This window comes from Lampetra planeri, chromosome 58 (assembly GCF_965212315.1).
Source record: "Lampetra planeri chromosome 58, kcLamPlan1.2.h2, whole genome shotgun sequence".
Classification (NCBI taxonomy): Eukaryota; Metazoa; Chordata; class Hyperoartia; order Petromyzontiformes; family Petromyzontidae; genus Lampetra; species Lampetra planeri.
The window spans coordinates 793,280-820,922 of record NC_136164.1 but is presented as its reverse complement, the minus strand read 5'-3'; the positions used below and the strand labels follow the sequence as shown (position 1 = coordinate 820,922).

The window sequence follows — 27,643 nt, the reverse complement described above, 5'->3', positions numbered from 1 at the left end:
CAAATCCTTACGCTCTATCTGCAATGTTACTTGGAACTAATTCACAGTGTCTTGTCAATCCACTATTCTTAGGTTTTTTCGGTAAAGTCACGTAGGTAAAAAAATTAAATTAATAAAAGTAAAATAAAATAAAATTCACGACGTTTCAGAGGCAACACAAGCTTCCGTCTTCAGGTGGAACCGTCACAGCACGATAGCTGTATCAAGTGAGAGAAATTCCAAGAAAACAGTCCTTGTATATATACTGGTTGAGGGTGGGAGGAGCCAAGGTAGGCCCTGAATATTTTTGTGAGGTTCGGTGCGGCTGAAGCACGATGTTAGGAATTAGCCTTTGTTGTGTAAACTAGGTGCGGATGATGTAAAGGGGTGTGTAAATGGGACTGAGCCTTTTGTTATGTAGAGGTGATGCGGCTGAAATCGCTGCCAGGAAATGAGTGTTGTGTAGAATGGTTGACTGAGCCTTTTGTTATGTAGAGGTGGTGCGGCTGAAATCGCTGCCAGGAATGCTTCAAATGTGTAGTTAAATATTTTTGCATGGTTAATAACATCTTTCGATTTAAAGCTTTCGTGGCTGCAGGGATTCATCTTCTTGGTTCTTTCGGTAAAGTCACGTAGAAGGGAAGTAATAAAATAATAAAAAATAAAACATAATAAAATAATTCTCACGACGTTTCGGCTACAACGCAAGCAGCCGTCTTCAAGCAGCCGTTTGAAGACGGCTGCTTGCATTGTAGCCGAAACGTCGTGAGAATTATTTTATTTTATTATGTTTTATTTGTATTATTTTATTACTTCCCTTCTACGTGACTTTACCGAAAGAACCAAGAAGATAATAACATCTTTCCAATGATTACTAAGTTTGTACCCATCACGGTGGAAATTATGTCTGTGTTTGTATATTTGGATGGCCTCGTGTACAAACCTTTGATGTTAGCCAGGAGGCTTTCAGAGCACCGGAAAAAAACAATTTCATGAGAGCCCACAGTGTTGTAGCAATGATAGGCAACGGCGGAAGAATCAGTTTTGCAGTGTTTCAGATCTGACTTGTGCTCGCGGACACGATCAGAGATATGACGTTTCGTTTCTCCAATGTAGCAATCACCACAACTGCAACTCAGTTTGTAGACTCCAGGGTATTGTAAGTCAGGAATGACATCTTTCACAGATGGAATTAGATCACGGATTTTATGTACTGTACTGAATCGGACTTGGATCTTATGTTTTTTTAGAATTTTGGAGATCTTTTTGGTCACGCCTACTATGTATGACAAAGTTATACAGTGATCCCTCGTTTATCGCGGTTAATGGGGACCGGAACCCCTCGCGATAGGTGAAAATCCGCGAAGTAGGATTGGCCCCCTAGGAATTTCCGTATATGTGTGTGTGATTACCAGAATGTTTAAAATATGTATATTTCTACTTTATATTTTACTTACATCTATTTAATTATAAAACCTTAATATTATACATTCACTCTCTCTCATACGATACGTATTATGGTGTTCTACACTCACCGATGACAGTAGTATCTTGAGACTTGACTCCAGTAATGACGACGACGACGATGACAACGATGATGCGCAGCCAATCAGCTCACGGGATACATCCACTCGTGCTCTCATTCGTCGATCTCGCACCGGGAACCAATCACGTGCCTTGTCTGAGTGCCCGTGGGTATGTACAAAGCCTCTGAGAGAGTTTCTCTCTTTGTCTGGCATCCTGGGAAACCGTTTCTCTCGCGCATCACGATGAAACAACGCTGCTTTCCACAATACGGCTGCCGATATGGTGGTATTTTTGAATTTTTTTATGAATATTTTTGAAAAATCCACGATGCACTGAGGCCGCGAAACTTGAACCGCGAAGTGGCGAGGGATTACTGTATTTTTGATCGGAGTTTCATGTGGCTGTTTCTGTATGGTGGGAGAAACAGCTTGGCGGATGGTGCGGTCAGAGTATCCGTTCATCCTGAGGGCCCGATGTACATGTCTTAATTCACTGGCCAGGTGGTGTCGGTCACAAATGCCATGATCTCTGTGGTATAGCATTTTGATGAGATAATTATTTTAAGATGGGTGGTGGTGGGAATCAGGTTTCAAGTAGGAATCTGTGTGGGTGGCTTTCCTGTAGACATCTAAGAATGGTAGTTTACCATCTTTCTCCACTTCCATGGTGAATCTGATGGATGGGTGTCTGGAATTGATGTAGTCCAAGAAGTGGTTCAATGCTGGGAGGCCATGTGGCCAAATGATGAAAGTGTCATCCACATACCTCTTCCACAGGGAAGGACGCAGGGTGGATGTCTGGATGGCGTCTGATTCAATCTTTTCCTTGAACATGTTGGCTATCACTGGTGACAAGTTGGAGCCCATAGGGGTACCCTCATTCTGTTTGTAGAAGGTGCCATTCCAGGTAAAATAGGTGTTGGTGAGGCAATGCCTAACCAGCGCAGTACATCCGAATTCAATCCATGTTGGACCAAGTCCTCAATTATTGTTAGGGTGTCAGGTACTGGGACTTTGGTAAATAGAGATAACACATCAAAAGAGGTATGTGGATGACACTTTCGTCTTTAGTGCAAGTTACTAGTTGTTGAATTTTGTGTACTGTACCAAATCTTACTGTCATCTTTTGCTTTTGCAAAACACGGACTAATTTGTCAGTTACTCCTGAGATAAAATTACCTAAATTATCAACAGAAGGTGTATATCGGATTAATTGTTTATGTGGCAGATGCTATATTGGTAAGACTAAAAGAACACCAGAGAAATATTAAACTATCGCAAACACAACTGTTGGCAGTGGCAGAACATGCTTGCCAACAGGGACACTCAATTGATTTTTACAACGTTGAAGTGTTGTGTAAAACTAGTTACTTCTGGCAAAGACTAATTAGAGAATCCATTGAAATTGAGAGAAACAGAAATAACTTTAATCGCTCAGAGAGCTACAGGCTTAGTGCGGCCTGGAAGCGTATTATTAAATAAGATACATTACAATTCCTTATAGGAAAATAAACACTGATTACTAATGTAGCATAATCACAATAAAACACATTCCAACTGATTACTAATCTACAACTCGCATCGTAACAACTGCCTGATTACTAATCTAGTATATAATTACAATAACCCCCCCCCCTCAAATCGTTGCACCTGATGAGTTAATTAGTTAATGATGACGTCACCCTGCTGCTGCTCTATATAAGAACGGGAGACAGAGCAGAGCCTCACCATTCTGGCACATTTCCCGATGATGCTGGATGCAATTACCAGCGAAACCTCGTACTCAAATTGTAAATGTTGTGGTTTCACGCTTCAACACACCGGTGGGCTAAAGCAGTGAACTATTTGTCTTTTGTCAACGTCACACTTTTTTACTGATTGGCCGTGTCGGGTGGTGGAGGGTTACGACACATTTATAAATAATGCAATCTAAACCCAAAAACGTTGATTATGAATAGTCACCCCTCTCCCTAACACCAGCACTAACATCGTCACCCCTCTCTCTAACGCCAGCACTAATATCATCACCCCTCTCACTAACACGAGCACTAACATAGTCACCCCTCTCACTAACACCAGCACCAACATCGTCACCCCTCTCACTAACACCAGCACTAACATCGTCACCCCTCTCACTAACACCAGCACTAACATCATCACCCCTCTCACTGACACCCGCACTAAGTCCCCCTTCTCCAAGTGGATGGGTGATCAACAGGCATGTTGTGTTATGGGCCCTTGCAGGGCTATGTAGAACTTGCTCAGTGGCAGCGCGTTCCCTGCTTTTTGCAGAGGTTTGTGGTTATAATCTGGTAGGCGGCCCCGATAAATGAAGTGAATTGTATATTAGCTTTAAAAATTCTACGCACTGTCCGCTTCCTAGTTAGACAATCGAAGAAGAGGGTAGGCCATTGTGTGCCACTTACACGGTCTGGATTTGCCACATTTGAAAAATTATGCTGCAAATAAGTTTGATTTGGGAAGCGAATTAACAAATTGTCTGGTCCCTACTGCGATAATGCGGCAGGACCCACCTAAAAGAGTCTCATGACTGAGACTCTCCAGGTAAACAAGTGGAATTGTAATAAAATAGTAAAAGGGTTTGTGTGGTGTGGATTGTGAGCTACAAGATCCCTGTTTGTGTACGCTGCTTCACTGATGCCTACGCGTTGTACAGTGCCCGTTGTAAAAACACGTGACGTCTTTTAGCAGTATGGTCTGTGGTCTCAGTGGAAAGTTTCGAAAACATTGGACTGCAGAGTCTCAAATATTTAACAGGGTGCTTCATATTAACATGGTGCTTCATATGGTCGTGAATGCCATGGTTATTGTCCCCATGAGCTTCAATCATTGATCCCTCCACTCATGTTGAGGACTCAGTCTACCAGACAGACTGTCTCGTCTTATCCACCACAGTGTTCAACCACCACAACCACTTACACTATAGGTGACTACCACACACTACATACTCGTTCAGGCACTAATCGACTCGCCTACCCACTTAAAAACTCGCACACCCACTCACACTCGCCCACTTTCTCACCACACTGCAGGTCACAACAACACACTTACCTATGTTATGGACGCAGTCTACCAGACTAACTGCCATATCGCATCCGCACTGTTTAACCACCACCATCACTGCAGATGACTACAACACACTATACCCAATCACTCACACGTTCACCCACCAGCAACAGTGCAACACAAAGATAAAGATCTCCCATATAGCCTGTTAGTGATGACCTATGAAAGCCGGCATTGCGCACGAGATGGTGGGTGGCCAGCACCACACCCGACCACCTTTGTCTCTCTAGTAGCGAAGTTTACCCACCGCACTAGGTACTCATTTAAGGCTGAGTTGACCTAGGGGAGGCCCATCATCGGTTCAAATTATCGTCACTTGTGTTGGCCGTGAGTGGGAATCGAACCCGTGTCGCCGGGTTGGTAGTGCAGCGTGCAAACCACTACATGACTGCTCCCCACAACACTGCAGGTAACAACACACCCGCTCGCCTTCCCACGTATTCACACACTCGCCCACCCACGCGCTCACTGACTGACCACTGCAGGTCACCTCACTTGCTGCTTCTTTCCTCACACACTGCTCGTCTTTGGAAATCCCTCCCATTCATCCCTTTACCCAAGCTTTTCTGATAACAATCTGGCCCGATAACAATCTGGCCCCTATTACAACTTTTATACTGCCCTTTGTTCCTGCCTGCTTGACGTTTTTGGGTCTTTAGTACTGTGCTCATCGACAGTGTGAAGTGTAAAAAAAGCAGCGTTTGTCACAACATTTGCTTCGAGCCTGGGCGAGAAAGAGAGAAGGAAATAATGTGTGAAGTCCAGAGTGACTTATATAGGTAAACGTGTGGGTGTCTTGGTATGTAGGTGCCCTCCTTTTGTGAAGGGGCATACGTGCTCATGCGTCAATAACAACCAAACTGGTTTATCGATGTGAAGGGCGCGATGTGACATTACCGTGGCCATACCTTCGTCACAAAGCCTACTTCCTGGCCATGCTGTGATTAGTCACGGTTTAAGGGTCATTTTAAATAAAATAAAACAGACTATTTTTTAACAGTCAGTGTCTTATAGACTGAGTCTGAACATGGGTGAAGGAATCGACCAGTGAAGTTCACGGGAACAATAACCATGGTAGTAGTGGCATAAGAATGATAGGGAGGGGACTTAGGGGCCATCCATTTAGTACGTACGCAAACATCTGTCAACTTGACCCCTCCCCCCCCCCCTGTACGCACGCGTACTTTTTACACGCCCCCCCCCACCTGCGTACATACGCTTGACGCACCCCTCCCCCCGAAAATTATAGAACGGTCGATATTTAATCCACGCAGAAACTATAAAGATTCATAATATTAACGTGTTCTTGTGTACTAGCTTGCGGCCTAGCTTTACACACAGCTTTGTACAAAGTTATACTTGACCGTGTTATCCATCCTGACTAGTTATTCAAAAACACGCCTATTATGATCTTAAAACACAATTAAAACTCGGTGAACTAGTCTCTAAATAAAGTGCGTCGATTGAACATCTGCTGTAACAGTAGACCGATGTACAAACAAGTGTTAGTACTGAAGTCCGGGCAGCAGCAGCACGAAAAAAGCACCGCGGCAGCTAAAATCTTGAGCCAGTGGCAGTCTGCAGCGAAGTCAGATTGAAGGATGTGTAATCTATGGGGCAGGCCACCAGACTGTCAGACTGTCGGACTTACTGCTGAGCTGTGTGATAGCTATCAGTCAGGGGTACGGTGGCATACAAGTGACACCTCTCCCCCAGACCTACTTCTCCCGGTCGTACTTGTCTAACAGCTAAGGAAAAACTGAACTGGCTCATTTGAAGGCCAATGTAGACAAATTATTATCGAGGCTTCACCCCCCCCCCCCCGTTTCCTATGCGTACGTACATTGTCAGTAGACCCCCCCCCCTATACGCAAGTGTACGCATTTGGGTTAACCCCCCCCCTCCATGCGTGCGTACGTACGAAATGGATGGCCCCTTAATGCTGGTGAGCGAGGGAATCGGCGAGGGCTGGATCATCAATCACCCCGACTGCTTTGTTAAATTATTTCTGTATTAGTTGCTGAGATGTGTATGTTTAGTACTGACACCTAACAACTCTCCTGTTTATTCCACGTAGTTTTCATTATATTAAACTATAAACTATTTTTTTATTTCACCAAGTAAGGCCCACTGATTTATATAGCTATTTTTTCAGAAGCCACTTGGCTATCACAAATGATAACTCAACGAAGTGGAAATTTATAGAAGCATATTTCTAAATGCGGAGGGGAAAAACCAGACGACTTAGAGGAAAATTCACATTACCACGGGGAGAGAGAACACGAAGACTCGAAGTATACAGTCGTCAGGGTCAGGATCGAACCCACTACTTAATTTAACACGTAGGCTTTCGCGACCAATATTATTCATAATATAGGTTTTTTGGGTCATATCGCGTTATTTATAAATGTGTCGTAACCCTCCACCACCCGACACGGCCAAACAGTAAAAAATGTGTCACGTTTTCAAAGGACAAAATAATTCACTTCTTTAGCCCACCGATGTGCTGAAGAGAGGATCAACAGCATTTTAAATTTGAGTACCACGTTTCGCTGATAATTACAATCAGCTTCATCGGGCAAGAATGGTGAAGCTCTCCTGTTGCTTCCGTTCTTAAATAGAGCAGCCTCAGTGTGACGTCATCATTTAATTCAATTCAATCTGGTGCAGTGATTCGAGGCAAGGAAGGGGGGGGTATTGTAATTATATAGATTGGTAATCATTCAATTGTTATTCATTGGTATTTGTTTCCCTTATAAGGATTTGTAATTGTATTTATTTGATAATACGCTTCCAGACCGCACTAAGCCTGTAGCTGTCAGAGCGTTTGAAGTTATTTCTGTTTCTCTCAATTTCTATGGATTCTCTAATTAGTCTTGGTCAGTAATAATTTGTTTTACACAACACTTCAACGTTATCAAAATCAATTGAGTGTCCTTGTTGACAAGCATGCTCTGCCACTGCCGACAGTTGTGTTTGAGATAATTTAATGTTTCTTTGGTGTTCTTTTGTGCACTGTACCAAATCTTACTTTAATGTTTTGCTTTTGCAAAACCCAGGCTAATTTGTCAGTTACTCCTGAGATGTATGTATACCGGGCGGGGCAGATAACATCTCACCACCAGGGCTTATTCACAGCTGAAATTTTGCCAAATTAAGTGATGGGGTTTTTTGTGCAATCTTTGGTGACCAGACTGACCATCAACTCATGGTGCTTGAGTACCCAGTTTAATCACAATTCAGTTTGTGGGTCTGTGGGTCTCCATGTTAGGATGGATGTCTGTGAGTGTTTGATGACCAGGCTTGAGATGATGAACGTACTACAGTAGTCCCTCGGTTAACAGTGACATCAGTAAAAGTTTTTTTCTATTAACATTTTACCTCCCATCGGGACCCCACGGTTTTGATGAGTGTTAACATTTTGACATGGTACGTTTACGTTACGCACACCTGTGCCAATTTCGGCCAATCCGGGCGCTCGTAAGTGGGGCTGAGCCATGCCCTCAGCCAGTCAGGGACACCCATTTATGTGTAGACTTCGACTAGCTTTGCTTAAATTACGTTTTCTGTTTTGGCAGTGGAAACTGCTCCCTTGCAACTTATTTTGGTTAACAGTAATTTTCGTACAACGGATTAAAGACATTAATTGAGGGACTACTGTACTGCACTGCGTGTGATAACCGGTGTAATCAGGCAGTGTGCTGAAAGCTGGATTCGAACCCAGGCTGTCATCAGTGCCAGCTCAACACTGACCTCTGAGCCGCCTGGCCACCTCTCAAATCTGAAGTAGTGAATTCTTACACGTGTTCAATTCATTAAATGAATAATGTTTTTATATATACAGCAACCTTCATTGAAAAACACAAAGCTCTTTATACGTGATAAATTATTTAGATTTGATTTTGATCAATGCCATTGCTAGATTCCTGCTGCAAACCGCACGCTGCCACCATGAGGCAGTGACTTGTGCGTTGTGGGCTCTGGAGTTTGGTGTGGGTGGAGGCGTAGAGTTGGGATATCCGATTGTTAATCTATTTACCAAATAAGTAGAGGTGATTACTTTTTTTTTTATTCCAAAACTTAAACGAGAGCATGTAATAATACTTTGTAGGTTTAATTCATTCAGTTACGTAAGACATGCTGACTATTTATATAATCTATGCTAACGTGTCGTTAAGCCAATGAAACATACAAAATTGTACATATGAGACTAAAAGTTTAATACGATGCAAATGAGACCAAAATAAAATGTTAATTAGACAAAAGATTGAACCCTAACTCATGGCCATCTTTTACAATTGCTGAGCTGTCGAATTGCTGCTGCCTAATGTTTGCATTGTCTACAAAAATGCAGCTCACACGTTTGCTTTGTGTTTTTTGCACTCATAGTTGTGCTGTCAATAAATAACACGTGATGCCATGTGTTTCTGTATTCTCTCTGTCTTTACAGAGTTCCAGCTTGAGGAAACTGTTGTGGCCTTGTGCACCGTGTAATTTTGGAAGAAAAGACAAACATTGGATTTTAGAAACAATAATGTGATTTTGTAAGAAATAAAACCAAAGTGCCCATTGACCTCCCCAACAATGAACTGAGCACTCAACGTTTCACAATACAGAAATGTCCAAAAGCAAGGAGAGCCGGACCTTTAACATAAGTGTTGTTGGACTTTCTGGAACGGAAAAGGACAAGGGGGCTTCTGGAATTGGCAAATCATGCCTCTGTAACAGATTCATTAGGCCCAAAGCGGACGACTACCACACTGACCACATCACAATCCTGAGCCAGATCGACTTCAGCGGAAGGGTTGTGAACAATGACCACTTTCTCTACTGGGGCAAGGCCACGAAGACGACGGAGGAGGGCCAGGACTACGTCTTTAACGTCGTGGAGCAGACAGAGTTTATCGACGATGCCACCTACCAGGCGCACCGGATCTCCGTTCCTCAGCACTACATCAAGCGAGCCGCAGCGACCAGGCTTGCGTCAGCGGAGAAGCTCATGTACATCTGCACCGATCAGTTGGGAATCGAGCATGACTTTGAACAGCAGCCGATGCCAGACGGCAAACTGATCATCGACGGGTTTCTGTTGTGTGTGGATGTGAGCCGGGTTGCTCAGCGGAGCATGGCGGACCAGCTGAGGTTCACCGATAAGTTGTTTGTGCAGCTGAACAAATCGAAGAAGCCCATTCTGTTGCTTGCTACCAAATGCGACCGAGCCGACGAGCAGTTCCTGAAAGACGTGCAGGCCTTCGCCTCAAGCAAAAAGGTGAATCTCCCCCTGCTGGAAACGTCTGCGCAGGAGAACATCAACGTCTCGTTCGCGTTTGTGCTTTTGGCACAGATGATCGACAAACTGAAGGGGAAGCAAAAGTTGATTCCCTACTGCGAAGCGGCTAAGCAAGCCAAAGAGTTCACTCAGGCGACCACGCAGAAATACGAGGCTCTGCTGAAGCATCAGGTTAGAGATTACCACGCACTTTGGAATTTCACTCGTAGGAAGATGGAAGATTTCCCCGAGTACAAGCAAATGGTTGATACTTTGGGGCTGAAAAAAGCAGAGGTGTCCTTCAAGGAACATCTCAGAAGATTGAAGATTGAACATATTGAGCAAAAAAGGGAAGAATACCTTCAGACACTGCCAAAGGCTTTCGAGTCACTTGTCCCTGACTTAAACGAAATCGAATCCCTGTCATTGGCTGAGTTTCTGCCGCTGGTGCAAAGCAAACGTGAGTTTGGGGTGTGGTTCATTGAGCTCTCCGACTTGCCGTGGAGCGAGAGCAGACACATTGATTTGCCCAATGACAAACGTGTCCCCCTGGATTTTCTGAAGGAGTGTGGGTCTAATTCCTTTCACTCGCACATACAAATGCTGCAGACCCTGAGGAAGAAGGCAGAAATGAAAGAGAAGTTTAAGCAACTCCTCGAAAGTTCCAGCTGCATCTTTCCTGGAAAACCTTGGGAAGAGGTTTATTCATTGTCCGCCATCTACACCAAGGAATGCTACCAAACGATATCTGAGAAGGAGAGAATCGACATCTACCAAGACATCCAGAAGCATAAGATTGAAAAGGCGAAGAATGACTACCAGGAAATGCTCCTGGAACACTCGGAGACATTTGCGGATGTGGATAGGAATGAGGCGTTCAACCACGACAAGATTGGAGAGATCATGCAGGACCTGGAGGACGACCTCAGGTACAAGGCATTGCGCTTTGTGCCAGCGGAGCGCGACGCCCTCATCCTCAAGCACATATTCTTCGTGCATCACCCGACCAAGGAGTCCTGCTTCAGTCGACTGGGCTGCGTGGATCTGCAGGTGGAGCAGCTTCTGTCCAACGTCGTCTCAAAGGTTGGCCAGAGGAGCACGGAGAATCTCTCGGATTCCCGCGGCGAGGACAAGCTCGGCGTGTTCGTGTTCGGGAAGGATGGGCTCGGGCACGAGCTGTCTAGAGAAATATCCAGACAGTCGACGGGCAACAAGCTCAACATCAACGACAAGATCTACGCACTGGACCTGAAAGTGGTTGACGGAGATGTCGCTGCCTTCACAACTGCGATGCAAAATCCCTGCTTTAATGGTAGACCCGGTGGATACCTGTGTGCTTTCAATTCCTTGGATTCTTTAAAATGTTTAACAGAGTCTTTAGAAAGAATGACAAACGTCTCAACTGGCAACAGAAAAGACGGTCTCTCCGGAAATATTCCCATCGTATTGTTGTTGGCCAATCACAAAGATGTGGCCAATAGAACATACCCGCTGCTCAGGCAGCAAGCACAGCAAGCGGCCAACAAATACCAGATCGCCTTCGTTGATAGCTCAGGTGACTCGGTGCTAAAGGCCTTCCAAGAGGCTCAAGTCAAGCAGGCGCTGGTCCATATCGCCATTTCGTGTCATCAGGAAGTGGTGCCGCCGAAAGTGATCGGGCGCAGCGACCTCACCGAAGCAGATCTCTACGTCACGATGTGCGTCATGTGTGGGGACCCCTTCACCGTGGACCTGGTACTGACGCCTTTCTTTGAGTCTCGCTTCTGTACCTTCGGGCAGCCTGGCCAGGTGGATTCCGTGAGCTTGGAGATGTTCCTTGGGGCCCACCGTAAGAAGATTAAGATCACAGTCATGTCCTATCACATGGCGACACTGAGGAGGGACGACCTGACCCATGGCCACATCCTCGTTTACTCGGCGAAGAGAAAGGCGTCCATGGCAACGATGCGCGCCTTCCTCTCTGACGTGCCCGATGTCATTCCTGTGCAGCTCGTAGCAATAACCGAGAGCCAAAATGAGTTTTTCGAGAATGTCATAGCGAAGGAATTGGTCAGCGAGGGGGAGCACATTGCCAGTGAAATCGGAGGGAGGTTCTGCACCGTTCCTGCCCAGTCGCATTTCCACCGTCAAACCGAGGTGTTCACACCTTTCTTCGCGGAGGCCCTGGAGAAACGACCTCTCGTCGAGGAGGAATTCCGCTTTGATCCCACAATGAACGTTAGCAGTGAGGCTCTGAACCAGAGCGGCACATTTTCATCATCGTCCTTATCTGATTCCGACGACGACGATTGCCAGCCGCCCTACAGCCCTGCCAGCGATGAGACGCAGCTGCTTCCGAACATATCCAGGAGCAGACCGATGGATTTGGAAGGGAACAGCCTCCCAATTAGTTCTGCTTCACTGCCGCACGATAGCGAGCGCAATCGTAAGGTGCTTCCGCCGAAGCCTGCGAAACCCGCAGAGCGTTTGGGGGTGAGCAAACTCGATCCTAAGCTAATAGAAAAAATAAATGAAACTATGAGTAAAGGCCCCACAAAGGCGCAGCTGTCTCGAGCTCCTCTAGCTCATGCCGAGGACACCGAAATCGCAGACGTCCCCGCAGCAGCAGCCGCCGACACCAAGACCTGGTCGATGACGAAGCTGTTCACGCGCTCGAGGGCGACTCTGAACGGCTCTGACACGGAGGAAAGTGCGACGGAGCAGGAAAGGAGGAAGGGCCAACCGGTGGTGCGGAGGCGGTCGTCCTACAGGTACAGGTCGGAGACCCTGCTGCGGAGGCAGGTGTACCCGTCGGAGGTGCTGGGGAACGGCGAGCAGGGACGCGGTGGTGGGGCAGTAGCGCCGCGTGACGGAGGGCGCAGGGCGGTACGGGGCGGGCACCATGCAGACTCGGCGCCGCTGCTCTCTCCGGGCGCCGAAGTGAGCAGCTGCGGCATCGACAACCCCGCGGCCGACCTCGACGATGCTCCGCGGGTACGGGCAGCCGAGAGCGGAAAGAAGAAGGCCGCCAAACTGAAGGACTCGAAGCTCAAGGTGAGTCGCAGAAGGCATTGGCTTTCATTGTTTATTTACCTTTACCCCCTGTACTCCTCACTATCACACTACTACACCGTGCCTACACCCCCAGTACTCATCACTATCACACACTACCGTTCTTACACCTTGAACACACCCTCACTGTCACGCACTACCATGCCTACACCCCCAGTACTCCTTACTCTCACACTACACCATGCCTACACCCCCAGTACTCCTCACTATCACACTACACCATGTCTACACCCCCAGTACTCAGTATCACGCACTACCATGCCTACACCCCCAGTACTCCTCACTATCACACACTAACCTGCCTACACCCTCAGTACTCCTCACTATTACACTATACCATGTCTACACCCCAGTACTCCCTCACTATCACATGCTACCATGCCTACACCCTCAGTACTCCTCTCTATCACACACTACTGTGCCTACACCCCCAGTACTCACTATCACGCACTACCATGCCTACACCCCCAGTACTCCTCACTATCACACACTAACCTGCCTACACCCTCAGTACTCCTCACTATTACACTATACCATGTCTACACCCCAGTACTCCCTCACTATCACATGCTACCATGCCTACACCCTCGGTACTCCTCTCTATCACACACTACCGTGCCTACACCCCCAGTACTCACTATCACGCACTACCATGCCTACACCCCCAGTACTCCTCACTATCACACACTAACCTGCCTACACCCTCAGTACTCCTCACTATCACACTACACCATGTCTACACCCCCAGTACTCCCTCATTATCACACGCTACCATGCCTACACCCTCAGTACTCCTCTCTATCACACACTACCGTGCCTACACCCCCAGTACTCACTATCACGCACTACCATGCCTACACCCCCGTTACTATCACACTACACCATGCTTACACCCCCAGTACTCCTCACTATCACACTACACCATGCTGCCACCCCCAGTACTCAGTATCATGCACTACCATGCCTACACCCCCAGTACTCACTATCACACTACACCATGCCTACACCCCAGTACTCCTCACTATCACACTACACCATGCCTACACCCCCAGTACTACTCACTATCACGCACTACCGTGCCTACACCCCCAGTACTCCTCTCTATCACACGCTACTGTGTCTACACCCCCAGTACTTCTCACTATCACGCACTACCGTGCCTTCACCCCCAGTACTCCCTCACTATCACACACTACCATGCCTACACTCCCAGGACTCCCTATCATACACGACCTTGTACCGACTACCATTGCTCCACCTGCTCTCCGTGACCTGGCCAAGTTGATAAAAAAATATATATTTTTTTGTTTTCTCCTTGAATTTTTTTAGCCCAAAAAGAAGAAGGGCAAGAACAAAAACGCTTACTTCGGGGTGCCACTCAAGGACCTCGTGGATCTACCAGACCAGCCCATCCCCGTGTTCTTGAAGAAATGTGTGGAGTACATTGAGCGGAATGGTGAGAATGTTGTTCATGTGGGAAGAAATGCCCGCATAACGTTCGTGGCTCCGTAATTGTTTCATGCTCCTTTTTGCGGATGTTTCCCCCTTACGCTCCGAGACGCTTGCAGATAACACAGTGATGCCATGTCATGCCGAGTCAGATTTGGATGTCGTGTGAGGCTGGCATAACTAACTAATAACTAACGAACTAACTTTTATTTTATGATGTAAGAAGGCCCACCGAGCCGCCTTTTTTCAGAAGCGACCTGGCTATCACAAATAATACCGCAACAAAGTGGTATATCATTGTGTGGAAATATACAGCCATATTCTTTAAATGCACATTGATTCTAAATATGCAGGGAAAAATCCGGGGGACCCGGAGATAAATCCACGCAAACCACGATGAGAGAGACATGCAAACTCCAAATATACAGCAGGTGTCAGGGTTGGGATCAAACCCATGGCCTCCTGCATACCAGGTGAGTTAGTTAATATCTCGCTACTGCGGCTCACTTGTAGTTCGGCTCTGTTACATGGCAGTGGGAAAAAAACACCCATATCTTGCTGGCACAGTACGGTTGGGCAAGCAGAACGGGGTGGTGGGGCAGTGAGATATGTATGACGAGATGCTGCTCCAGGTTTGTTACCTAGTAATTCCAATGAGGCATTGGCTGGTGGTGGCTGTGGAGGCAGCGGGGGTTGCTGGATCACACAACCGTTGTGAAACTCCCTTCTCGTGCGTATCGAGGAGGTTTCCACATACTTTGGCTCGACCACGAGAAGACTGTATAGCAAAAATGTGGACACCTGTTCCAGCTGTAGGGGACAAGAGTGTTGCCTCCTCGCATGCGTGGGTTTTTCTCCCATCACTCTTGTTTCCTCCCCCTATATAATCACTTGTTAATTATCGGAGAACACATTAATATATATAGAGGACCGCAGAGCTCAGGGAGTGGTGGTGGGGAATTTTTATGCAGGCTCATTGCCTGGCTGCTGCTGCCACCTTTCCAATCGTCAGCGGTTCATCCTTGTCCCTGTTGAATAATAATGCAATTTATAACGCGCGCAAATTTGCGGACGTAACGGCCGCAACTCATTATATGAGAATGTGCGAGTACAGCAATCCCTTGCCAGCCGCGGGGGGTTAAGTTCCTGAAAACCCCCGTAGTAGGCAAGCCCCAAACGCTTATGGAGAATAGGGGGTTAGGTTCCTGAAAACCCCCATGGTTGGCAAAACCATTGTACTATGTGGCGGCGGTGGTGGTGGCGCAGTGTTACAAGTTGGAATTGTTATTCTGGCTATTGACAACGCTTCACGCAGGGGCAAAGTCGGCAGCAATCATTCCATTCTATTCCCACTGTGCAAGTGACCATGTAAGTGTACTTGGTTATTACCTCCGAGCCAGTGCAGCATTTGTGTGGTGATTTACAGGGTGTGTGAATAGAGTCATTGGGGTATGCCAAGTTCATTGATGAGGTTCCACCAGTGTCTTTGAAGAGGAATGGCAAAGCCAGGAGGTATGCGACGATGTTTGGGTCTCAAATTGGGTGTTAATTCTGGACATCCTCGTAAAACAGTTTTTTAGTGCAGGCACAAAACGTCAAGTGGCCAACAACAAACAGTAATAAATAAAGTTAACTATTTCCTTAATTCGTGAGTGGGTTATTAGATGCAGTATGTATGTTAAACTTCTTTCGAACTGTACATAACCAACCGTGCTAATTAGACGTGCAGGGAAAAGGACAACAAACGAAACACAAAGCAGTTTTAAAGAAATTAGTTTTCAATCTAGATTTAAAAGTGCATAGCTCCAGTGGCTTCTTAATTTCGGAATGAAGAGCTTTCCAAATTGCCACAGAAGCGCATCTGAAAGCATGCAATACAATGACCCTCTTTGTTCGATGGCTCCCAAAAGCCGATGCAAGGATGACCCGAGTTCGCGTGATGGTTTATGCTCGTTGACGAGATCGGCAAGGTATCGTGGTTCATTTGTGGCAAACATGTTGTGTGTACAGTCATGAGTGCAACCTTAGAATGTATTCGTTCGGGCAACCGTAAGCCAATGCAGCTCAACAAAGATTGGACAGAAATGGTCAGATCTTTCAGTACCTGTCATGACATTTGCGAAATTATTTTGTACATGCTGCAGCTTGGAAATGTTTTTGACCAATGTCCCATAGGGTAATGAGTTTCAATAATCGATCATTGCTGATACTATGCTGCATGCCACCATGTTGGCTATTTCACTACTCAATAGTGGTCGATATGAAAAATGCAGAAACTGTGACTATATTTTGTACGTGGTGATCAAACAACATATTCTGGTCGAGTATGGTGCCGAGGCTCTTTAGATACAAGTATAAAACTGAATGCTGGAGTCTGTGACCACCACACCTCATCCTCCCACAAATATTTTCGCCTGAGTCTTGAGTGCCAACCAACAGACCCTCCAATCGGTTAAACAGCATCTTGTTTCGTGCAAACCGCATTTGCGCCGCTTTGTGTGCAATCTTCCAACTTTGACTTCATTGCGGTGTACAATTCTGTACACCACAGCGTGTTGTTTGTGTGGTGGTTGAACACAGTGTGTAATGGAAGACAACAGTCAAGTGTCTTCTAGACCGACTCAAGATGGGTGAAGGCATCGATGAGTGAAGTTCACGGGAATAGTAACCATGGTAGTAGCGGCATAAGAGTGATAAGGAGGGGACTTACTACTGGTGAGTGAGCTAATCAGTGGGTGCTGGATCATCAATCGCCCTGACTGCTTTGAGGTTTGTATGTTTATTGCTGACAACTAACAACTGTGCTGTTTATTCCATGTGGTTTTTATTATTATTCTATGAAACTAAACTAAACTTTTATTTTACCAGGTAAGGCCCACTGAACTATTTAGCTCTTTTTCAGAAGCGACCTGGTCACAAATGATTGCTCGACATAGTGGGTTATCATGTGGAAATGTATAGCAGCCAAATACGCAAACTCCAAATTTTCAGCAGGCATCAGGGTCGGGATTGAACCCACGATCCTCATGTATACCAGATGAGATAGTTAACATCTCACCATCGTGGCACTTTCTAATGTTGAAATCTGTTTTTTGTGTGTTTTTTAGGCCTGCATAATGAAGGGCTGTATCGAGTTTCTGGGAATAAGGTCGACCAGAAAAACATATTACAACAGTTCGAGAAAGGTGGTGTTACAATTTAAATTAACCCGCATGCACAGCAAGTGTCGGTCTAAATGTTATGTTACCGGTTGAGGACATGTCCCGGGTTTGAATCTGGGCAACCACGCTTGTTTAAAACCGGATCCTCAAGTGTAGAGAAGAGTAGATGCTCTCAGACCGATCGTCAAGAGTGCACTTCAGTTAATTTCCATAGGGGCACGCACCTCGACGCAGTGAATGGGGAAAGAGTTCTGCCCTTAATAAGAATAATAATTACAGCTTATGTAGCACCCTTCATAAAATCTCTAGGTGCTTAATGTTAGTGATTTAATATTTATACAGGGTTTGTTTATTGTTGACATGAGCATGCATTGTAACGTGTGGAATTGAAGGGCATCGCCTCTTCTGCTGAGGAGCTCTCAGTGGCTGTGATTCCATAGCATCACTGCGGAAGCAGGAAAGTCTGCGTCTTTTTTACAGTTTATGAGCACAGGGCACAATGGCAAAAAATATTTAAGCAAACAGCACTTTGTAAATTGTAATAGATACGAGTCAACCACTCCTGTTGGGTTTACAAAGGCATGGTATTCTTCTTGCCCTTGCGGATGCAGAACATTTAAGCCAGGAGCTTAAAGGCAGGGAATGGGAATTTGAGGATGGATGGTCCCTCATTCCTGCAGAGCCGAGTGTGTGATTTACAAATAACTGAGGGGGTTCAGTGGGGGGGCAGTAAGGATGCTGGGAGTTTTTTGCCCCTCCTCCAGGGGTGGACAGGAACCAATTGCTGCCATTCCGGGACTTTAATCAGTAATACTTAGTTAATGTGCCCTTCTTCGTATGTCACCGTTTGGGCTCTGTATTGTTGAAATACAATAAAAACATAAAAAGCAGGTTACTTTGCGCGTCGTAAGCATTGTTCACACGCTGCCTTTCCCCTACCCCCACTGTGCTCCAGATCACAACTTTGACATCTCCAGCCTCAACGTGACGGTGCACACAATCACTGGAGCACTCAAGTCCTTCTTCACGGAACTGCCGGATCCGCTTCTGCCTTACAACATGCAGAAGAGCTTGGCTGATGCAGTCGGTAAGAGCTTTCGGCAATTTGTGTGAATATACCTTGTTAGTACTGCAAATAGTAGTCATATTGACTTTTAGACATAGCGTTTTTATACAACTGCATCATACGACACCGTGCAATCCGCAGACGTGAAGACACGTAGATTAAAATCTTGAAAATAAGAATAGGTTTTACCCTTTCTGGCAATTAAACAGGAATTGTGTTCAGATGTTCAAATGCCAAATAGATACATTTTGCAAGGCATCAAGTCTGCATTAACCACATATCTGTGGCAAAACATGCAAACAAACATGCTCTGGTAATATATACATTGTGTGTTAATGCAGATTTGATGCCTTGCAAAATTTATCTATTTGGTGTTTTAACATCTTAACACCTCCTGTTTTATATCCAGAAAGGGTAACACCTATTCTTACTCTTTTTCATTATTTTTAATACTGGCAAAAAGGTCCCATAGACATAAGGAATGAGTTTTCAATCTAGATTATTTCAAAGTGTATAGCTCCAGTGGCTTCCTAATATCTGAAGGAAGTGCATTCTGAACAGCCGCAGAAGCACATTTGAAAGTGCACAATCATGGTGACCATTTTGCTTGATGGTTAGCGATAGGGCCTATTGGTTGCGAAAGCCTGTCCGTGTATTTTTCATGCTTTATAATCACCAGTTTAGTGCTGAGGCTTTCGCGACCAAAAAACCCCTTGTGGATTTATAACTGTTGTGCCCAGGATCTCACTTTGTTTGATATGAACATCTTATCTTAATGTAATTTACATAGCGCCTTAACTAAGGCGCTTAACGGAGAATTAAGAACGGTACAACAACGCGTGTGTGAATGTAATAGTGGGGATGAGGTGAATAAAATAGACGAGAGGAAGGAATGGGGGCGAATCTGTGATGATGCGTGAATTTGGTGAAAGTTAAATCGATGACAGTAAATGATGAATGGATTGAATGAATGGGGTTAATGAGCGATAGCCATATGATGAGAATATGAACCTCATTGTTGGCAATTCCGTCCCACCGCGCACATAAACGCCGCGACCCACCTGGCGCAGATCATTCTGTTGTCATGTCGTCCAAGCGCAGCGAGGACGAATACGCAGAAGAAACAAAACTTTTAATTTTTATTAGCGCATCATGTAGAGCTCGTCGAGAGGAATACATTTCTGTATCGTTCATCTTCAACAGACATAAAATGATGTCGCAATGTAGTTTATCTGAGAGCCGGGGGCTTATGGGACCCCGGAGTCCTGCCATAAAGTTCATATGAAGAGGAAACGATCACGGTGGTGGTTATGAGGGGGAGATTAGGGGGGTCATGGGGTGAGCTAGGGAACAAAAGTAAGTTTTTAGTGAGGAGCGGGAACTTGTGAGCGAAGGTGACTTTCATGCACTCGTGAGATGAGCTGTGTGTGTTTTTTTGCAGGCATCACCGTTGAAAAGGAAATGCTCGCATCTCTTCAGGAATTTGTGAAAAAGCTCCCGCTTGTCAATTACGAAGTCTTCAAATTCATTATTACGCATTTCTACAGGTGTGTGCTCTTGTGGTTTAACTCATGTGTCTTTCGTGATGCCACTGGTTAGAAGTGCACTGCCGTGCGTTTCGCTTTATAGATGGAACTTTTTTGTTGTGGGAAATTTCACTCTCATCATCAATGACTGTGTCTCTCATTTCACTCTCATCAGAAGTCTACTCGGATAAAAACTTTGTTCGTTCGTTTCTCAGTCCACTTGTCCTGGTGAGGGTCACGACGGGAGTTTGTTGAGTAGGGCGTCCAGACCCTCCTTTCCCTGGCGATGGACTCTAGCTCTTCCTGGGGAATTCCCAGGCGTTCCCAGGCCAGCAGAGTGACATAGTCCCACCAGCGTGTCAGAAATAACAGTCATGAATATTTTGTACCTGACCAGATGGCCATCGCCTTAATGCCACCCGGGATAGAGCACCCAATTTTTTCCTCACTGCACCTGATAGAATTCAACGTAAATCCGTCAGGGTGATTTGATGACCCAGCACTCGCTGATTCACTCCAGTCACCTCCCTATCACTCTGCTATCACTACTATCATCTTTACCGTTGGCGTTAACTTCCCTTGATTCCTCTAACATGTTGAACTTGGTTTACCAGACACGCACTGTTTTATCTCATCAGTATTGTGTCCAACCACCTCCACTGCAGGTCGCAGCAACGCACTCACCCACTCACATGACAACAACGACCACCATTCGCCATGAAGTGGCGGTGACGTCACCACAGCGAGTGTGCCAGGCTAAGTGTACTTTGAGGCCACATGAAGTGTTGAAGGCTCACTGGCGAGGTTACGGGAAAGACCCCAGGTCCCATGGGTTGATGAGCTGAGATGGCTGGCAGATACGATACCTGTGCTGCCTACTGTGCCAACTTGCTCCTTGTTATGAGTTTCGCTCTTTTGCCCTCTGCTATTGTTGGAGGGCAACTGCTTCCATCTGTTCAATAGCTGCCTTTACGAGCTTCCACAGGGGCCAGTTTTGACACCACTAGTTCCAGTATTCGGAAAGTCCACTCAGCTCCACATCCTCCTGTACCACATCAGCCCATCTCTTTTCTAGCTCGTGCCGTACCCGTTTAGCCCCCTCTTATCCGGCTAAACAGAAGCTGCTTGGGCACGCAGTGGTTGGGCATGCGGACTGCATGACCCAGCCAACGCAGCCTTGCCTGCGAGAGGAGTTCACCAATGGGACAGTTTCCACATCTTTCAAGGATCCAGCCTGGTTAAACCCACGTTCAGGGCAACCACCAGTCCGCCTGACACGCCCTGACGGACTTCACAGGTGGTGACGATGGTGTGCCATGGTCCACTAGCTCCCCGAATTCACACAGCAGGCTGTCACATAGTAGTTCGCCCCATCGATGGTTCGGAAGCGGCACATGCCACCCCCTGGTGACACTGGAAGCGGTTAAACTGATGTTCCCTACTCCGATTAGCACGGTTGGCTTAGTACAGTGATAAATAAGTTCAACTTACATATGTAATGAGTAGCCTATTTTCCCACATATAACCCTCGGGGTCAACCACTTTTTACAAACAAAACAAGACCCTGCGGGGTATGTGGAGGTGCGGGCTATCCCAAAAATATTTTACACATGTGATATGTCATAACTCGTTTAATGTTTTCATGGTAGGACTATCCACTATGCAACACTTACCTTTGACTAAAGCACTGCTGAATAAACCACTCACACTAAAATTGCACATGTTATCACGTTTTAAATAATTCGAATTGTTTGTACAATGAAACGACAATGTTTGAAGTGGGTGCACTTGGTTTACCGTAATACTTTCAGTGGCTGTAGGGGGGTGCGAAAGTTTTAGCTAAGGCTATGGATTGCACAATGGGAAGGGCCTTAACAAGCGTCTACCAGAGGCGGAATCATAATTGCCGAGTCCCTTAGGCCGCTGCTATTGGCTGAGCACTGCCGTATACAGTCGCGACCATGAGCTTTGTTTCACACTTCCAATGGCTTTGTTGCCAGGAGGCAATGGCGTTACCGTAGTGCCGCTATTGTCTGCGCAGTGTGCAATCTACCAGCGCTAAAACTGTACAGGGGTAACTACCGGTCCAGTAGCTGTAATATGATGAGGTCGAATGCTGGTAAGCCTAACAGTACGCTTACTTATGGTACTTATCTACCAGTTATGTGTTACTTATTTATTGGATATTTACTTTCGTTACTTATTTACTGTTTTAAGTTCACTCGTTTCCGGTTAGTTTGTTTTCTTTGTGCACGTTATGATTTTAATGTTAACAATTGATGGTGGAATGGATTATAAATGTAAACTTTGTATTAATATGATGGAATTAAGCTGCGGTAACGACGTTAAAGATATGAATGCATGCGGGGTATATGGAGGTGCGGACTATCTGAAATTTGTTTTACACAAAATGCAGTTTTTGCGGGGTATATGCGTCTGTAGGTTATATGCGTATGCGGGGCTATATGCGGGAAAATACGGTAGTGCAGGAAACGGCCAGTGACAAGCTATGCGCGTGAATTCTAAACGTGCATCTCGCGTGCAGGGTGTGCCAGCACAGCGCCACCAACAAGATGTCCGAGGAGAATCTGTCCATCTGCTTCTGGCCCACGCTGATCAAGCCCAACTTCAGCGACAATACCACCATCATGGGGAAGATGGTGAGCCGCACTCCCATCCGGCCTTTCATCGTCCACTGCCCTCGCATCTTCCACGGCCGCGATGATCTCCCGCTGGGACCGGACGACTCCGTGGCTGCCGCCGAGGCCCTGCCGGCCGAGGGAAGGCTGGTGGACATCGAGGGATAGAGAGCCCAAAGTGTTGAATTGCATTCGGACATATTCACCGTGTTCAATCCGTTTGCAAATGTGCGCACGTGTGTGTGTTTTGCGGGTAAGCGGTGGTCAAGCAGTTATTTAGCGCACTGCACAACGAACCTGGCGGCCCGAGTTCAATTCCCGCTCACGGCCAACATCGGTGACGATTATCTGAGCCGGGCCTGGGCCTCCCATAGGACGACTCAACCTCAAATTAGTACCCAGTGTGGTGTGTGAAAACATCGCCAATGGGGAGACAAAGGCGGCCAGGCGCGGTGCTGGCCACCCACCCCCTGGTGCACCATACCTGCACAATGAACCTGGCGGCCCGAGTTCGATTCCCGCTCATGGCCAACATCGGTGACGATTATCTGAGCCAGGCCTGGGCCTCCCCTAGGACGACTCAACGTCAAATTAGTACCCAGTGCGGTGTTTGAAAACATCGCCACTGGGGAGACAAAGGCGGCCAGGCGCGGTGCTGGCCACCCACCCCCTAGTGCGCCATACCGGCCTTCATCGGTGCTCGCTAACAGCACTTGCCCCAACAGTCTGTTACAGGCTATACGTGGTGGGGGGGTGATCTTTGTTTTTGTGTTTTGCGGGTACAGAGTGGGGGTTGCGAGTGTGCGTGCTTGAAACGTGGGGCAAATGTGTGAAAGCTGCCTGTATCCGCTGCCCCCACGTGAGAAGCAGTGTAGAATGTAAGACGAGCGTTGCACTTCTCTCGGGGAGTTTATGACAGCCAACAGGGTACATTTATAAGCTTCACTTTGCCTGTCCGTGGTACTAAACAGTTATTTTTGCTCGAATTTTAACTAGAGGCCCTCTAGTCGAATGTGGATTTCATATTTTTAATGTTAAAAAGTGGAATGTTTGTCAAGAAGCTGATGTTGTGGTTATGTTTCACCGTGGCGGATAAGGTCCTGGGGAGTAGCATAACATCTGAAATACTGGTTTCAATGCTGGTGATTTGTGCTTTTTTTCATTGTAGATGTGCAGACTGCTCATTGTTCGTCATATATGTTCTCTCCCAAACTGTTAATTTTGTTTGTAAACATTGATTTGAATTTATATCTATATTAATGCTAAGTTTTCTCAAACTTTTGATTTCAAAAACTATTGTGTATCATAATGTTGCCCAGTTTTTTTGGAGATCTATACTTTCTATTTATTTTTCTCTTTCTTTTTATCAACGTGTTTCTACGTTTTATGCCAAATGCTTCGGGTTTGCGCGCGAGGGAAGCAACGTCCTACTGATCTGTAAATAGGTCACGATTTCGTATTATTACACTTGGCTGTGATGAAAGCAGGTAACAAACTGAAAAACCACCACACGCATGACTGATTTTCTTATGAATTTGAATCTTAAAAAGGTGTTAATTTGCCCTCGGTAATCTGGGTAAAGATTGGGGCGCGAAGGTGGCGAGATGTTAACTGCCTCAGAAGATATGCAGGAAGTCGTGGGTTCAATCCCAACCCTGATGCCTGTATATATTTAGTTCTCCCCATAGTCACGTGGATTTTTCTCCGGATCTTCCGGTTTTTCCCTCCACATTTAGAATCAACATGCATTTGGAGTATTTGGCTGCTTTCAATGTCCACGTGATAAGCCACTTTTCATTTGTAATAGCCAGGTCGCTTCTGAAAGAGAGCAATATAGCTCAGTGGACCTTACCTGGTAAAATATTTGTTTGAATTGTTTTTGTTTAAAAGCAAATCTCCGTTTGCAGAACCACCCCAATGGCAGTGGGCGCATGGTGATGATTTTCTCCAGTGAAGCGATCATCGCTCTTTCGCACTTTTTCATTCTGCATACAGCTGAGCAATTGGTTCGGCCATTTTTCCCGTAAACTCTACAGTAGCCGCCATCTCGCCACTGCTGGGTCATCAAAACTGGAGAATAACTTCTCTGCCGTGACCAAATAAACATACAATAGTTGTAAATTGTAGATGCGGTGGAAGTGCGACAGAGGGACCATGCTCTACACTTGAAATCGTGAATCTCCTGAGTCCTGCACGCAGTCAATTTCACAAGTTGAGGAAAACGGATGTACTGTAAAAGAGTTGACAATTATATATCTAATGATACTCAGTATAATTCAACACAATCTTAAATTAACTTGGAATTGTCCTGTACAATGGCTTAAACAGACTATGGAGTTACTTATTCTCAAGCTAACAATAGGTGCATTGAGTTGTGCGGTTCTCCAGTAATTGTGAGTACCGCGGTTCTGATTGATATACTGTGTACAGGCTATACCACTGCAGTTCATAGTCATTATACCACTAGAGTCCATGTGCACATCAAGGGCAATAAAGCACGGAAGTGTGTGACTCATGCGATCACAGTTTGAGCGGCGGACCCGATTACACCGTGCGTCGCCTCCACATGACAATGTGATGCGTGAGGGCGTGATGTGACGCGTGACAATGTGAAGCGTGAGGACATGACGATGCGTGATGATGTGAGGCGTTAGGAACGTCCGTGCCACGTGGGGGTTGTCCTGTGTTAAAGCTTTACAAACCTAATTTTTGATCAAAGAGTGGAAGTAATGATTATCAATAACATAACCCTTTAGCTGATACACTTACAGTGGTTGTATCAGTGTTTGACTACTATGTAAAACCTTCAATGTGATTTAACCAACTGTTTCAGGTTGTTCAGCGAGAGCATATCATTTTTACAGGTGCACATATTATTCATGAGTTTTTTTGTTGGGGCGTTGCATGTAGTGATAATTATATAAATTCTCTGCATTTTTACGCTTTACTGAAATGCAAACCTCTTGAGTTAAGTAGACAAGTTACTTGAATATAAATGTTGTGAACTGTTGTTTCTTTGTATTATTAAAAGGTTAACATGCAAGTCCACGGTTGTCCATGTTTATAGATCATGTTATTCCTATGCCAATTACGGTTTGCTATATTGTTAAAAAAACTAGTTTTTGATAAACTATCCATTTGTGGTGATGATCATTAAAAAAAAAACATTGCCATTTGTGTTGCTATTTTGAAATTGGGTAAATACACTTGATATGATTTAAGTGAAAATGGTAAGTGCTTTAGTAATGTGTTTAGTCCCACGTATGGGAATGCTATCTATGCGTATTGAGAAGAAAAAAACGTATTTTGTATTTAGAAGCTTTACAGATTTAAATTGTATAGTTTTGGTTAAACGAGTAAAGTTTACTGTTTTGATGTTCTGTAAACGCATCTCACGAATGCCTTCATCTCATTTTATTAACATTTGCCTGTTTAATCGGTTTGGTGTATAATTTCTGGGGAGGGGGGGGGGGGTGACATGCCTGCTGTATAATCAAACTGTACAAAAATAAAGTTAGGTTTTAACGTGTTTTTTTTCATTTGCCATTTTGTCCGGTTTGCAATTTGACCTGCTCACTGCCCAATCCCATCTCCAATGCGTGTGCCCCCTTGTGTTTCCGCTCGGCTATCTGCCCACGTTGAGCCACACCACTCCTCCCTGCCCGCTCACAACTGAACATTGCCGTGATGCAGGTAGCATTTATATTCTTTAAGTTTTTATTATTAATTCATAGCTGATCGAAAAAAATAACTTCCCTCGTGCCCGATCCCATCAGATGTTAGAAGCTCAGCAGAATTGAGCCTGGATAGTGCCTTGGATGGGTCACCACCATGCATACAATAGGTATTAAAGGAAGCCCTTCATGTGTATGTACAGGCGTGTCTCTAATGAGCGTTCGTGCGAGAATTCGCTGTCACGGGCAATTTGAATTCGGACCCATTTGTTTGCGAAACGAGCAAAATGGAGCGATCGATTTAATGCGTACCGTGGCGGCAGGGGGCGCACGGTGTCCCGCCGCTGTTTGTTTACCAGTTGTGCTGTGTGTTACGCCTGTTTCGTGGCACTACGAACCCGACTACCCGAGTTCGATTCCCGCTCACGGCCAACACCAGTAACATCTGAACTCGTCCTGGGCGTCCCCTAGGTCTGCTCTGCCTCAAATTAGTACCTGGTACAGTGTGTAAAAATCGCCACAAGGGAAACAAAGGTGGCTGGGACATGGTGCTGGCCATTCAACCCCTTCATGTGCAGTACCATAAGTGCTCGTTAACAGCAATTTCCCCAACAATCCGTTAAGGCTATACAGGGGGGATCTTGCACTGTGGTCCTTCATGTGTGGTGTTACATTTATTACTCTTTAAAAATATATATTTTCATGTAAAAAAGGTTGTCCAAGAGTGGAACATTTCTGGCCAAAAACGTAGCTCAGCTTTTAACGTGGGAGTCAATGGGGAAAACGATGATTGTTTAACACGTTTTTCGCTTACCAGAGCAATTTTTCGCGGAACATATCTGACTCCTTAAGCGAGACACGCCTATAGAGAAGAGGGAAAGTATAGCAACTGAATGCAAGAGACTGCTGGAGAGCTCCCTCGAACACCTGGCAAGGCAATGATGAAAAATAAGAATAGGTTTTACCATTTCTGGAAATAAAACAGTTGTTCCGATGTTCAACCAAGGAATCTGCCAAGGCAGCATGCTCTCTACCTTTAAATGGCACTGTATCTCTATCGATGACCCTGTCTCTCTACCTGTAGATTGCCCTGTCTCTCCATCTCTATCAAAAACCCTAAATTCGTACAGGAGGGGCTTCCGTCCCACAACGGTTACAATGCTAAACATCCAGTGAATAAGAATATTTATACTAGAGTCCAGTCGGAGGGGGGTGA

The 27,643-nt window shown here is 45.7% G+C and overlaps 1 protein-coding gene across 7 annotated transcripts in view; it reads left to right on the top strand.

Annotated features, from left to right (window-relative positions):
* The window catches only part of LOC144736000 (rho GTPase-activating protein 5-like), a 31,101-nt gene extending 4,819 nt beyond the window's left edge, over window positions 1-26,282 (top strand). For 6 of the 7 annotated variants that reach the window (XM_078618627.1, XM_078618629.1, XM_078618630.1 and 3 more), the window contains exons 2-7: window positions 9,043-12,894; window positions 14,242-14,368; window positions 17,469-17,546; window positions 18,478-18,609; window positions 20,030-20,135; window positions 22,660-26,282. In XM_078618627.1, the coding sequence (XP_078474753.1) occupies window positions 9,211-12,894; window positions 14,242-14,368; window positions 17,469-17,546; window positions 18,478-18,609; window positions 20,030-20,135; window positions 22,660-22,921 (4,389 nt within the window). In that variant the 5' untranslated portion in view covers window positions 9,043-9,210 and the 3' untranslated portion in view covers window positions 22,922-26,282. Of the gene's footprint in view, window positions 1-799; window positions 5,002-9,042; window positions 12,895-14,241; window positions 14,369-17,468; window positions 17,547-18,477; window positions 18,610-20,029; window positions 20,136-22,659 lie in introns of those variants that run through there. The other variant, XM_078618631.1, reaches the window with a different exon arrangement.
* The last annotated feature ends 1,361 nt before the right edge of the window (window positions 26,283-27,643 follow it).